Source organism: Bubalus bubalis, chromosome 17 (assembly GCF_019923935.1).
Source record: "Bubalus bubalis isolate 160015118507 breed Murrah chromosome 17, NDDB_SH_1, whole genome shotgun sequence".
NCBI lineage: Eukaryota > Metazoa > Chordata > Mammalia > Artiodactyla > Bovidae > Bubalus > Bubalus bubalis.
Window position 1 is genome coordinate 47,474,329 of NC_059173.1, and position 14,291 is coordinate 47,488,619.

The following is a 14,291-nucleotide window of genomic DNA, read 5'->3' on the forward strand; positions in this document are numbered from 1 at the left end:
AATATTTTAATTTCCTGGAGAATTTTAAATCTTGATTGATATATACAAAATAAAGCATTCATTCATATTTATCAAGTTTATCATGAAGCAGAGAATTTGAACGCAAAGGCATATGGAAAAGTAGGATTTGATTTTTCGAAAAAAGCAAAGTTTCTATTTGCTCTAGAGTATTATGTGTAGCATTATGACCAGGTAATTTATAATAGCTACCATGTGGTCCCCTGTTACAGCTAACTCATTTTATAATTCATAATGTTATATATTATAAAATACATTTTGATTATTTTCAATACCAGTTAGTACACAGAATAAGTATATGCTTGTTTTCACTTTCATTTCTGTCAGTGGTGGTACCTGATTTTTATAATTTTATTTGATGTCTTTTCTAATAGGTGAACAAATGAAGAAATGCTTGATGATCTGGTCAGGAACTGAGTTTTTGAGGAGAAATAAATAAGATAGCAAAAATAAATTAAGAATAACATATAACTTGAAAATCTACTTGAAATGAGTAGAAATACTGTACAAGAGAAATTGAACTCATCAGCATGTTCTTACTCTCGTAAGAAACAGTAAAAATATAACTATCCACCGGATTGAAACAGTTCAGTTATGCTATTTAGCATAGCTCTTAATTTCTAATGAGAGAGACATACATGTATATTTTAATCACAATTGAACTATCTTGATTTTTAGCACATTTTTATTATATATCTTATGTGCCAGATACTGAGCTAAAAGACACAGTTTCTCTTCTCATTGTGCTCGAGGTCAAATATTACAAAGATAATGAATAACTGGGAAGAAATAGCCTTTATTTTTTACAAATAAATAAAAACAAGATCATAAATCTACATGATTGAATCTGGATATTCTGCTTCAAAACTCAATAGCACATTCAATAATATCGTTTTCTCCCCTCCGCCTCTTCCCACTTTAGGAGAAAACTGATTCCTTTGAGGGGATACATTTACCTTAAAAAATTATAGGCCATAAAAAGATTTGATCTTTATATGATTCTAAAAAATTAAATAAAACAAAACTTAAAAATGTGAATCATCCTTTAATTTTTAACTACATAAACACTTCCTGGTATAGTTTTCTCTTATTATATGTAGATTAAGAGTATGAAATATAGAGCTTATTAAATTAAATATATATGTAGTTATTCATAGATATACTGAAGACTTATTCTGCAAATGTAAGGACTACAAATTTTTCCTCTATTCTGTGTATAGATAGTGAAGTGGGAATTGTTTTATACATAACCTTAAAAAGTTAATAACATAATTGGAGGTTGGTATTTAAAGCTCACATTTCACTTGCAAAACCGATTTGTATAAATGTCAAAATTGTCATTTTCAGAAAGTCAAACAGCAGAATAACTATGACTATTAGAAGCCAAAGGGACACGGAAATATTTTGCCATCACAGGGGTCTTTTACGGGGATACAACTTGTTTCTTACTGTATTTGTTTCTTTTACAATAATGTACAATTCTAACCACCAAAAGTCAGGCTGTTTTTCTTAGAGTATTTTTCTTTTCTTTTTCACAGCACGGAAAAGGATATGCTAGTCAATTCTACAGGACTTACCTGAAGCAGCATGATTTGCACAAAGTCGACCAACAAAAGCATCAACTTTTCAACTTCATTTATCTTGGCCATCCAGTTAGTTGTGTGTAACTGAGTATTAGATTGCCGGCAGAGTATCATGGCCAATTATAGGACCTAATTGCTCTCAGCAGGCCTGAGAAATGAGTTGAAATGTGCAGAACTGTAGAAACTTTAGGCAACTGATTTTGCCTCTCCGATCAGTGTGTGCCTGTTTACAGCACTATATATCTTTTCTCTCCAAATGTCACTGAGCCCTTTAGATGTTTATATTCACCACGAGAAGCCAGTCATAAAGATAAAGGAAATTTGTGCATTATAAATGCAATATCACTGTTTTAAACTTGACTGTTTTATATTATTTTTGTGTGATCAAGTGTTCCCCAAACTATTCCAACTTTACAAGAGAGATTGTGATTATGTTCTTTTCACCTGTGGGTTATAAAAAATGTTGTATTCTGAAGACCCACAAAATATCAAAGACATTCTGTAGTTTATACACCGTGTTGCAAAGTGTTTACTGTACTATTTCAAAGCTTCTAAATAAATATAAAATATATATATTATATTATATAATTTTCCTAAAATGTGGTACAACTCAGTTGGTTTTTAAATGGATTCATACAATCCGCATCATATAATAAAATAAAAGGTAATTCAGGGTCCCAAAGATAAACATACGAAGGAAAAGAAAATCATTAATAGTTTCCTCCCAGTTTTCATATCTTTTTCAGCCCTGTTTTTCCTTGTTTAAAAAAAAATGAAGCTCCAAGCTACAAAATTTTGTCAAGAACTCGTACTGAATTTTCAATGCCAAAGATATAGCTGTCGATGTTATCAAAAGAGCACTGAACATGTACTCTCAAAATATCTAACAATCTAGATAATCTCAATTCTACTTCTATGGCTTTGAATTTAGAATCATTTAAAGCTTTTATAAAGAATCTATACATTTACCTGTATTTGTTGTTAGCAAAAAAAAAAAAAAAAGCACTGGTGTCTGTACATTTTGTGGTGTAAAATATGTAGCTGAAAATTACTATTTTAAATGGAGTCCTCAATCATACAACTCACATAGGATTTTATTTTGCATAGTTTTGCATAGCTTCATGACTTCTAATAACACATGCTACACATATAAAATCTATAACTCTATATGAATATATAGAGATACATAAATAGTTAAACTGGTAAAGAATACCTATAAGATATAAAGGATCTCTAAATTTAAAACAAATAAATTTGGTATAGAAACGTGGTACATTACTGTTTCAGCATTATCTTATGTGTGAGAATTATAGTTTAAATGTAGTCATTATTTTATTAAAGAGAAAATTCTTCATGAGTCAGCCTTGAAAAGTGAAGTTTTCCTTTTATGTTTATGTTAACAAGTTGATTATTAAATTTAGTAATCTGCATTTTCCTCTTTTACATATATTCCTTTTATTATACTGCTGTTTATTGCTTGTTAAAGTACGAATAAGAAAGGGAAAATCAGAAGATGTGAGATAACCCTCTAAGCAAAAACCAGCTTTGTCACAGTTCTTCTCTAAAAAACTCCTTCAACATTATATCTAAATACTTTCCCAACCCAAATTGCAGACTGATTCTGAAATATTTTCCTTAATTTTAACTGATCACATGTTCAATGATAGTTTGAGCCAGACTGTTATTAAAGAACAGACTAAACTTGACACATAACAAATGTCTTCCACTTAATTTTGTGTCATTTGAATGGGGATATTTTCCTAGATTTATCAATAAAATGCATATAAATATGCATATATATTCCTAGGTCATTGCTGTGCATATTTGAGTGATATCTTGGTATCACTTATTTGTCTTATCAAAATAGATATTAGTATGTCACAATCCCAATCAATTTATGTAACAAAATAATCTATGTAATGTTCCAGGCTTTGGGGGACCTTTTAAAAATATTTGAAGCTAATCCATCACATATGACACAAAAAGCACACACTTTCACTAGAGGCAGCAGTAAAATATTCTCAAAACTTTTGCATTACTACGTTAATATTTTGGATGATAGACTATTTTAGTAAGAAACTATATGTTTTTAAATAATTTAACTGGACAAAAAGTCTGTTCATTGTAATTGCTTTTTAAACAAGAAAATTATTTTCTTGTTGAATCACTCTGCTTTAATTAAAACATTTCACTCACAATTTTACAAATATGGGGGGAAGCCCACATCCATCAGACTTATTACATGCATTGAAAATATGTTATACTCTAAGAGTTATACTAATTTGTCTGACCAAAACTTTATTTAATCATTTAGTCTTTCATATCATTGAATATAATCCCCCTTGAATCAACTTCTCATATCATATGTTTGTCTGTTTTTTTAATATATTGTAGTAAACACATACTAATTTGCATTTTAGTTCTTAAATTTTATGATCTTCTAAAACAACAAATTTTTTGCCTAATCTGTGATACAACTAGAATGATTTAAACATGAAATATTAAGTGATTAGTTATTAATCTATTCATTGCAACCAGCATAAATCTGAAGTTACAACACAGTAAGCTTATGACTTTATTAAATTGGCCAAAATGTTAGCTACCAGTGAGGGGGATTTTAAGATGGAAAGATTCAACCAACCAATAATGAAGCTTTCCAAATGAACATTTACTAGGTTTGTATGAAAAGAAAATTTAGAATAAGTTTTCTATTTAATCTAGCCATCCTTATATCCAATCTTCCATAATTTTATACATATCAATGCAAAACAATATCCAAATTATTAGACAATATTTCATCAATGAATTATTTCAGAAAAGAATAATCATGACATTTACTCCTTGTTAACATGGTTAGTTTTAGAGTAGTAAAAAGTCGATATTTTCCTGTGGAAACAGTGTCTTGATGTTTCAAAGGTATGTCAAATGACAATTTTTAGAAATATTTCATCCATATATAAAATTCTAATTTTTAACTTGTGAACATAATTTTGTGAAATCATTTTAAATAAGATATTTAAATATTGCATCAGAATTACTTTACAGATATAAGACGTCTGTATCATTACAAGCATATCATCTATCTTAGTAAATACTAAGGAGATATGAATATTTATTTTATGAAGATATTAAATGCAATGCCTTTATCAAACATTGCAAATTAAGTGCTACAGTAGAAGGTTTAAATATTTTAATTATTTTTTCTTAATAGTGTTATAATTTGCTGTCAGATCTTTTGTAATATAGAAACCCTCCTGCATCTCCAGTAAGAGGAAGAAAGAAAATCCTTACAGTTTTTGACATAAACTTCAATAGCTGTGCATTAATTGTACCATTTAACTTCCAAAAGTTATTTACTGGAGTAAAGTTCATCTTTAATATAATTATTCAGTCAGAATGTTGCAAGTGTTCAGCAAGATAAAATAATTCATGTCACTGACTGATAATAGTACTGTTATTTGTCATTGCATGTGGGTTTTTTTCCTCCCCTTTACATTTCTGTGTGTGTTTAATATCCAAGGAATTCAAAAATACTGAAAACATTGATATACTTGATAATTTTTCTGAAAATCTTATATTTTTCATATTGCAATTTCTTAGGTTATCTTTTTCAACTCAAATTTTGTAGTGGTAAAGGCTTTGCACTTAACATCCTTTTTATGTTCCTTTTCAACAAGGAAAAACAGAAAATTACAAAATTCCATATTTTTTATGCCATGGAGTAGTAATATTACTTTATATATTGTTAGCATTTCAAGGAATATCCCTCAAACAAAACAACAAAACCCTAAGACAGTAATTTGAGAAACTACTGTTAGGTATTTTTATTTTCTTCTGAAACTTGGCATAGGTTTTAGATTACAGCGTTCTATGAGAATGGGTGGTGGTTGTTGTTTGTTGTTTAGTCACTAAGTTGTGTCCAACTCTTTGCGACCCCAGGGACTGTAGCCTGCTAGGCTCCTCTGTCCGTGGGATTTCCCAGGCAAGAATACTGGGGTGGGTTGCCGTTTCCTTCTCCAGGGGATCTTCCTGACCCAGGGACTGAACCTAAGTCGCCTGCATTTTCAGGCGGGTTCTTTACCACTGAGCTACCAGGGCAGTCTGTGGGTTGCTGGGTGCCGCCAGAGTATTGCAGGCAATAATATGACTAAAATTCTAATACCTTTAGTGTGCATGCATGTATTTCTAACCACTGCTATTTTTAAGTATTTGTTAAATTAGAAAAATGGCTTTTATTTCTTGAAAACTTGTCACATGCTTAATTTGAAGTTTTACACTCGAGATGTTTTTGAGTTGCATGAGAATAATGCATTAATAATGCAAAAAAAATTAAATTTTCACATGAGACTCAAAAATTTCTGAGTGACAGAACTCAGACTTCCAATACATTCATACATGCTGGAGCTGAAAGTAAGCAGGGAATTTCAGCTCTAAACACATTTTTGAGACATTTATCTGTGAGTGAAAACAGGGTATTATAACAAAAGATGAGTTTAAATCTTAACTATAGTGTTTGTTACTGTGAATGCTATAATAATACATAAGTAAAATGAGTGTAAATGTAATATATTATTTTATACTGCTGTATACATATGAAATAAATAAAACTAGGATACATATTATGCCATTTTTCCATGCATGGGTCTTCCACTTACGCCTGTGGGAGCTTTCAATAAAAATCAGTGGCAAAATGTGGCCCTAAGTATAAAAACAACTAATGTTGATTTAGTAATTTTAGTCTTAATATAACAGGTCTAAGGGGACATCTGTTCAAAACCAAGTCTTATTTGAAGCAACATATGCTAGGTTTAAAGGATTTCACTATATTTATAGTTTTGAAAGTAGGCATTTAGTTCCATATGAGTCTCATGATAGCCTCAATGAATATTTCATACATGTATTTTTCCACCTAATGTTAAATTTTCTTTTTAATTTTTTTAAGTTGTAGTAATACAAAAGTCCACAAGGATTAAAACAACATTATATTTAGGATATGAGTGTCTTCAAGCAATAAAAGAAAAAAATTTTATCTGAAATTTTAGAAGCAAACAGTTTCATATTTAAAGTCAATGGAAACATTAAAAAAAAATCATTTGGGTATCATTGCCCAAGCTGAAAACATGAATTAAGGTATAGAATTTTCTATAATGTAAAATAATCTGAATGAATCTTATAGAAATTTATGTTTTTTAATAGCTAAAAAGTAATAGAAAAAATGTGTGCTTCTTAATCCCATGTGTGGTTTGCATAAATTATTTTCTTGAGTTCAAACTACACACATCTGGACAGAGGTTCATGTTATGAAACAAAAAGAGAAGACCAAGTATATGAACATGTAGTAAAGCCAACCTGATAATGGAAAAGAACTAATAAAATATGCAGGAATGATGGTTCTCAGTTAAATGTTAACAGCTATAACTACAAGTAGCTTTGGTTCCCCTGTGCACCTGGATCTCCTATCCCTTACTATTATCTGCTCTGTGAATCATATCATGTACTCGTCTATTTAATCCAGATTATGAATTTTCAGAGGTAAAGTTAAATTTTATTAGATTCTCAACATATATTAAGGTTTGACAATGAGGGGATGTAACATGGTAATATCTGTCTTCAAGAAAATTCTATTAATAATTTGCTTTGGGAACCAAAGATATAAGAGGAGACTATTAAATAGTAAAATGATCAAATAAGTCAGTGATCACATTTGTGGTCAAAACCCAACATTGAGTTGTGAGAGCAATTCAATATATTAAGGTGGTAGCATAAGATCAAAAATAAGTACTTAGGACACAAAAAACGTCAGTTCAGTTCAGTCGCTCAGTAGTGTCCGACTCTGAGACCCCATGGACTGTAGCACACCAGGCCTCCCTGTCCATCACCAACTCCCGGAGTTTATTTAAACTAATGTCCATTGAGTCAGCGATGCCAAACAACTATCTCATCCTCTGTTGGCCTCTTCTCCTCTCACCTCTCAACTAACCCTAACCCAGCATCAGGGTCTTTCCCAATGAGTCAGTTCTTCACATTAGGTGGCCAAAGTATTGGAGCTTCAGCTTTACCATCAGTCCTTCCAATTAATATTCAGGACTGACTTCCTTTAGGATTGACTGGTTTGATCTCCTTGCAGTCCGAGGGACTCTCAAGAGTCTTCTCCAACAATTCAAAAGCATCAATTTTTCGGCACCCAGCTTTCTTTATAGTCCAGTTCTCACATCCACACATGACTACTGGAAAAACCATAGCTTTGACTAGATGGACCTTTGTTGGCAAAGTAATGTCTATGCTTTTTAATATGCTGTTTATGTTGGTCATAGCTTTTCTTCCAAGGAGCAAGCATCTTTTAATTTCATGGCTACAGTCATCATCTGCGGTGATCTTGGAGCCCCCAACAATAAAATCTGCCACTGTTTCCATTGTTATCCCCATCTATTTGCCATAAAGTGATGGGACCGGATACTATGGTCTTAGTTTTTTGAATGCTGAATTTTAAGCTAGCTTTTTCACTCTCCTCTTTCACTTTCATCAAGAGGCTCTTTAGTTCTTCTTCACTTTCTGCCATAAGGGTGGTGTCATCTGCATATCTGAGGTTACTAATATTTCTCCCAGCAATCTTGATTCCAGCTTGTGCTTCATCCAGCCTGGCATTTCACATGATGTACTTTGCATATAAGTTAAATCAGCAGGGTGACAATATACAGCCTTGACATACTCCTTTCCCTATTTGGAACCAGTCCATTGTTCCATATCTGGTTCTAACTGTTGCTTCTTGACCTGGATACCAATTTCTCAAGAGGCAGGTAAGTGATAGGGCCCACATGGGGTCTCATTGATAAGATGGCTCCTTACATTGACCTTGCAAACAGATTAAAATCACAGTGATCTGTGAGACTGACCAAATTGTCCAAATGGCATGCTGTTATCTCACTAGAGCCTATCTTCTCAAAGCTATGAGACCACTAGATTCCAGACCTCTGGCTATGTGACCATCCCTTCAGAGAATTTTTCATTGATGGGATATAAGAAGGACTCCATCAGAAAGGGAGGATGCCTGTTCTCCTTAAGAGCCAGTCACCCTCTCTTTTCCCTCTAATAAATTTCCCTTTTCTTGCCTGACTGCCCGGCTTGCTCTCTTTTTCTCTGCACTTGCCTTAACATTCTGGTGCTGAAACCTGGGAGGGAAGATCCACCGCAACTGGGTGGGCTCCTCTCACAAGCCCAGCTCCAGTGGTCCCCTCGCTCAGACCTTGCTGAGAAACTGAGTGAGCTCTGGGACGTGACTCTCCACTTGCCTTGTGACTGACATCCACTCACCGGCCCACATTTCATCCAAGGGTCAGTGAAATCCCATTCCCTCGGATCCTCTCTCTCTCACCTCTTTTCCAAGTCCTAGCACTAGGCGGGAGGATCCCCATGGCCCTCAGGCCCTCTGCCTTGTGCCCCATCTGACTTTGGAATAGGGGGCACCCATTTCAAAGCAGAATATTATTACTCTCTGAAAAAGTCCTGAGAATGGGGATGCCTTTTTTCTAGGACTTTTCTCCTCACTTTCTCTTACCTTTGTCTAACCTTCCTATTTGGCCACAATGGGAAATTCTCAAACCCAGCCCTCAAAATCTAATCCTCTAAGATGCCTTCTCCAAAACCTAAAAACCTTGGGCTTCCAAGGGGAGATAAGACTAAAAAGACTTATTTACTATTCTAACACTGTCTGGCCTAAATAGAGACTTGATAACAGGTCCCAGTGGCCAGAAAACAGAACTCTCGATTATAATACTCTACGGAACCTCGAAAACTTCAGCTGCTGCTACAAGGGTAAGTGCTTAGAAATCCCTTATGTTCAGGTTTTCTTCGCTCTCTGCTCTCTGTGAATCCTGTTCTGCTTCTCAAATACTCTTAGCCCACTCTGGGCCACATCCTCCTAATAAAATGTCTCCCGTTCCCTGTTTAGACTTTTCTTCTTCCTTCCACCCTTGGGACCACAGCCCACACCCTATAGCTCCCAATCCCCTTGCAGCAGCTCCAGATCCACCTTTTGGATTCCACCTTTCTGGAATCCTCCAGTTCCACAACCTCTACCTTAAGTCCCCTCCTCTCTCCCTCCTTCTCAGCAGGCCTCTTCCATGGCTGTAGCTCCCAACACCCCTCCCCAGCCTGTGCCTGAGATACGCTAGGAGACCTCAGCCCCACCCTCTACCCTGAGGGTCCCAAGGCTTTACCCTGACCTCCCTAGATCTCCTCCCCACAGGTCTGAACAACTTTAAATCAGGAAACTTCACCGCAGGATCCCTCTCCTTCCCTGCCCCAATTCTCCCTTTACAGGAAGTAGCTGGAGCAAAAGGCATTGTTTGGGTTCATGTCCCATTCTCCCTCATCGACCTATCTCAGATTGAAAAGCATCTTGGCTCTTTCTCTTCAGACCCAGATAATTATCTAAAAGAATTCAAGTATCTTACCCAGTCTTACGACTTAACCTGGCATGATATTTACATCATACTTTCCTCCACTCTCCTGGAAGAGAAGGAATGAGTATGGCAAGCCTCTCAGGTGCATGCTGATGAGGTACATACTAAGCCTGTAGGGGCAATGGCTATCCCCCGAGATGATACCAACTGGGATTATCAGGCAGGGAGACCTGGATGAGCATATGATTGCTTGCCTAATTGTGGGCCTTCAAAAGGCAGGGCATAAAGCCCATAAAACATCAACTTTGATAAGCTCCGAGAAATAACTCAAAGACTATATGAAAATGTGGCACAATTTCTAGCCAGGTTAATGGAAGCGCTACAAAAATATACAAAATTAGACCTCACTTCAGCAGAGGGCACCATTGTCCTTAACACCCATTTTATCTCCCAGTCATCCCCAGATATCCAAAAGAAACTAAAAAAAGCAGAAGGCCCTCAAACCCCTCAATGAGACCTTTTAAATTTAGCCTTTAAGATTTTCAATAACCAGGAAGAATAGGCAAATCTAGAGAAGGCCCAGTGAGATCAGGCCAAATACCACCTTTTAGCCACTGCCCTAAATGGCTCCAAGCCTCCATCAACCAACAAAGAAAGGAAGCCCCCTGGGCCCTGCTTCAAATGCAGAAAACAAGGCCACTGGGCCTGCTTATGCCTAAAGCCAAGGCCCCCTCCAGGTCCATGTCCCAGCTGTGGCATAAAGGGACGTTGGAGGGTCCACTGCCCAAATCCCCCTCCAGGGATCCGGACATCCCCTCCTAGTCTTGAGCAGCTCTGCCCAGCTCTGCCTAGCCTCCTTGGACTTGCCACTGAAGACTGAAGGTACCCAGGGCCAGAGGCCCCAACTCTCATCACCTCTATGGAGCCCAGGGTAACTCTTAGAGTGGCAGATAAGCCAGTCTCCTTTCTCATTGACATGGGGGCCACTTACTTTGCTATGCTTGCCTACTCAGAAAAAAATAAGGTCTCTCAAGTCTCTATTTGGGGATTTAATATCTATGCCATGAATAACCAAGCCTCTATCTTGCACACTTTAAGATACCCCTTTTTCCCATTCTTTTCTCATACTCTCCAAAATGCCCCACTCCTATTCTTGGGAGAGACCTTCTCTCAAAATTCAAAGCCTCTATTACTATCCCAAGCCCACCCTCTGATCTAGCCTGCTTACTGCTCCTTAACACCCACCACTTCTGACTTGTGTCTACAATAGGTTCCTTTCTGTTTTTCCAGACAAAACTCTATGTGCAATTCTTACCCCCAACTAGGAACTATACCGCCACACCTCTGTAATCACACTTCACATTTCTCTTTCCCTTCAGGCTGATCTATCATGTCTCAGGAACAGCAGGACATTCTCTTACTTTCTTGGGGAGACTCCCTTCTGCATATGGTATAAATACTCCTCTTGTAGAAGCTACACTAGAGAGTTCACTGTCAGTTTCAGAGACTACTAACAAGTTCCCAGAAAGACACCTATTTGCTATCAATTTCAGGTGTTGTCTTCTTACTCATGGAATATTTTTCTTATGTGGAACCACTACTTATTTATGTCTTCCCACTAACTGGAGAGGAACATGCACCCTGGTATATCTGGCCCCAGATATTTCTATCGCTCCTAACAATCAGACCCTTCCTATCCCACTAACTCATAACAGGCCCAGACAGGCAATTCAATTCGATCCTCTATTAATTAGTTTAGGAATGGCTGCTAGGATTGGGACAGGGACTGCAGGACTCACAACCTCTTTAAATTACTATCAAAGCCTTTCTAAAGACCTCACTGACAGCCTAGAAGAAATAGCTAACAGCCTTATCACTATCCAAAACCAGCTAGATTCCCTGGCAACCATGGTCCTCCAAAAAAGAAGAGGATTAGACCTCACAGCAGAAAAAGGAGGCCTATGCCTATTTTTGGAGGAAGCCTGTTGGTTCTATGCCAATAAATCAGGCATTGTGAAGGAAACAGCAAGAAATCTGACAAACAGCCTCGAGAATACGCCAACACATTAGCAATACATGGGAAAACTGGGTAAGCAATTGGAATTGGATGTCCTGGGTCCTACCTTTTCTAGTTCCTCTTTTATTTACCCTAATTCTAACTTTCCACTCATGTTTAATGTGTCTTTTTTCAAAATTTCTTCAGGATCGCTTACAAGCCTTCACCAACCAAACTATCCACGAGCTACTTCTAACTCAATCTGATTATCAAAAACTTCTCAAAGCTGTGAGACCACCAGATTCCAGATCTCCAGCTATGTGGAGAATATCCCTTCAGAGAATTTTTCATTGGTGGGTATAAGAAGGACTCCATCAAAAAGGGAGGATGCTGTTTCTCCTTAAGAGCCAATCACCCTCTCTTTTCCCTCTAATAAATTTCCCTTTTCTTGCCTGACTGCTTGGCTCACTCTCTTTTTCTTTTGCACTCACCTTACAGTAAAGTGATTTGGTATTCCCATCTCTTAAAGAATTTTCCATAGTTTGTTGTGATCTACACAGTCAAAGGCTTTGGTGTAGTCAATAAATCAGAAGATGTCTTTCTGGAATCTCTTGCTTTTTCTATGATCCAATGGATGTTGACAATTTGATCTCTGGTTTCTCTGCCTTTTCTAAATCCAACTTCAACATCTGGAAGTTCTCAGTTCACATACTATTGAAGCCTTACTTGGAGAATTTTGAGCATTATGTTGCTAGCGTGTGAGATGAGTGAAATTGCACAGTAGTTTGAATATTCTTTGGCATTGCCTTTCTTTGGGATTGGAATGAAAACTGACCTTTTCCAGCCCTGGGGCCGCTGCTGAGTTTTCCAAATTTGCTTGCATATTGAGTGCAGCACTTTCATAGCATCATGTTTTAGGATCTGAAATAGCTCAACTGACATTCCATCACCTCCACTAGCCTTATTGGTTGTGATGCTTCCTAAGGCCCACTTGACTTTGCACTCCAGGATGCCTGGCTCTAGGGGACTGATCACACCTTTGTGGTTATCTAGGTCATGAAGATCTTTTTGTATAGTTCTTCCGTGTATTCTTGCCACCTTGTCTTAATATCTTCTGCTTCTGCTAGGTCCATGCCATTTCTGTCCTTCACTGTGCCCATCTTTGCACGAAATGTTCCCTTGGTATCTCTTGATATACTAGAGATCTCTTAAAAAAATTAGAGATACCAAAGGAACATTTCATGCAAAGATGACATCAGATCAGATCAGTTGCTCAGTTGTGTCTGACTCTTTGCGACCCCATGAATCGCAGAACGCCAGGCCTCCCTGTCCATCACCAACTCCCGGAGTTCACTCAGACTCACATCCATCGAGTCAGTGATGCCATCCAGCCATCTCATCCTCTGTCGTCCCTTCTCCTCTTGCCCCCAACCCCTCCCAGCATCAGAGTCTTTTCCAATGAGTCAACTCTTCGCATGAGGTGGCCAAAGTACTGGAGTTTCAGCTTTAGCATCATTCCTTCCAAAGAAATCCCAGGGCTGATCTCCTTCAGAATGGACTGGTTGGATCTCCTTGCAGTCCAAGGGACTCTCAAGAGTCTTCTCCAACCGTAATAAAGGACAAAAGTAAAAAATGTAGCATTGAAAAATATCAAAACATCATTTGTGATAAAAGCCAATAGTTCTTTGTGAAATATTTTTTTCAGATACATGTGTGAACTAGGTCACTCTGTGAAATGTATTTCTTACTGTGAACATTGCCCTAAATGTTAGAAAAGCACTGCACCATATGATCTGTATTTTAAATTTAAACTTATTTAATGGCTGTGAAAAGACAAGCAAGATCTTTTTGAAAAGTTACTTCACATCTGAATGTTTACCTTTTAAAATATGGGGAAGTACACTAACTAAGCTGTAGAAGAGAACTGGGTGAATTGATGTATGCTAACACACAATAAGTGGCATATTTTATTATTATTTCTTCTATTGCTTTATACTTGGTTACCTAAAGTATGGAATACAGTCTGAGAATGGAAATAATTACTTTCCTGAAATTCCAGACTGCTTCAGAGTTTTTATTTAAGCAATACTAATTTCAAAACTTCAAGATGAAAATATACCTAAGTTTAGTACCCACTCATCAGCCTGGGTGCTCTTTATTTCTTGGTGATATGGTGTCCAGGAAATCAAAAATCACAGCCACTGACTTTGAGTCATCTCTCTCGACCCCTTTTTGACAATCTCAAGTTGCTGTCTGTCCATACTAATGAAAAGTGTATAAGTATGATTGCCC

At 36.6% G+C, this 14,291-nt stretch overlaps 1 protein-coding gene and 1 long non-coding RNA gene across 2 annotated transcripts in view; both read left to right on the plus strand.

The window, feature by feature from the left end:
• PCDH10 (protocadherin 10) overlaps positions 1–6,223 on the plus strand; it is a 46,130-nt gene extending 39,907 nt beyond the window's left edge. Inside the window, exon 6 of the mRNA XM_045163167.1 lies at positions 1,557–6,223. Within this exon, the coding sequence (XP_045019102.1) occupies positions 1,557–1,576 (20 nt within the window). The 3' untranslated portion in view covers positions 1,577–6,223. The remainder of the gene's footprint in view (positions 1–1,556) is intronic.
• A 2,131-nt stretch (positions 6,224–8,354) lies between these two features.
• LOC123330062 lies at positions 8,355–12,455 on the plus strand. The gene is made up of 3 exons (XR_006545769.2): positions 8,355–8,933; positions 11,894–12,092; positions 12,207–12,455. It is a non-coding gene; the product is annotated as an uncharacterized LOC123330062 (long non-coding RNA).
• The last annotated feature ends 1,836 nt before the right edge of the window (positions 12,456–14,291 follow it).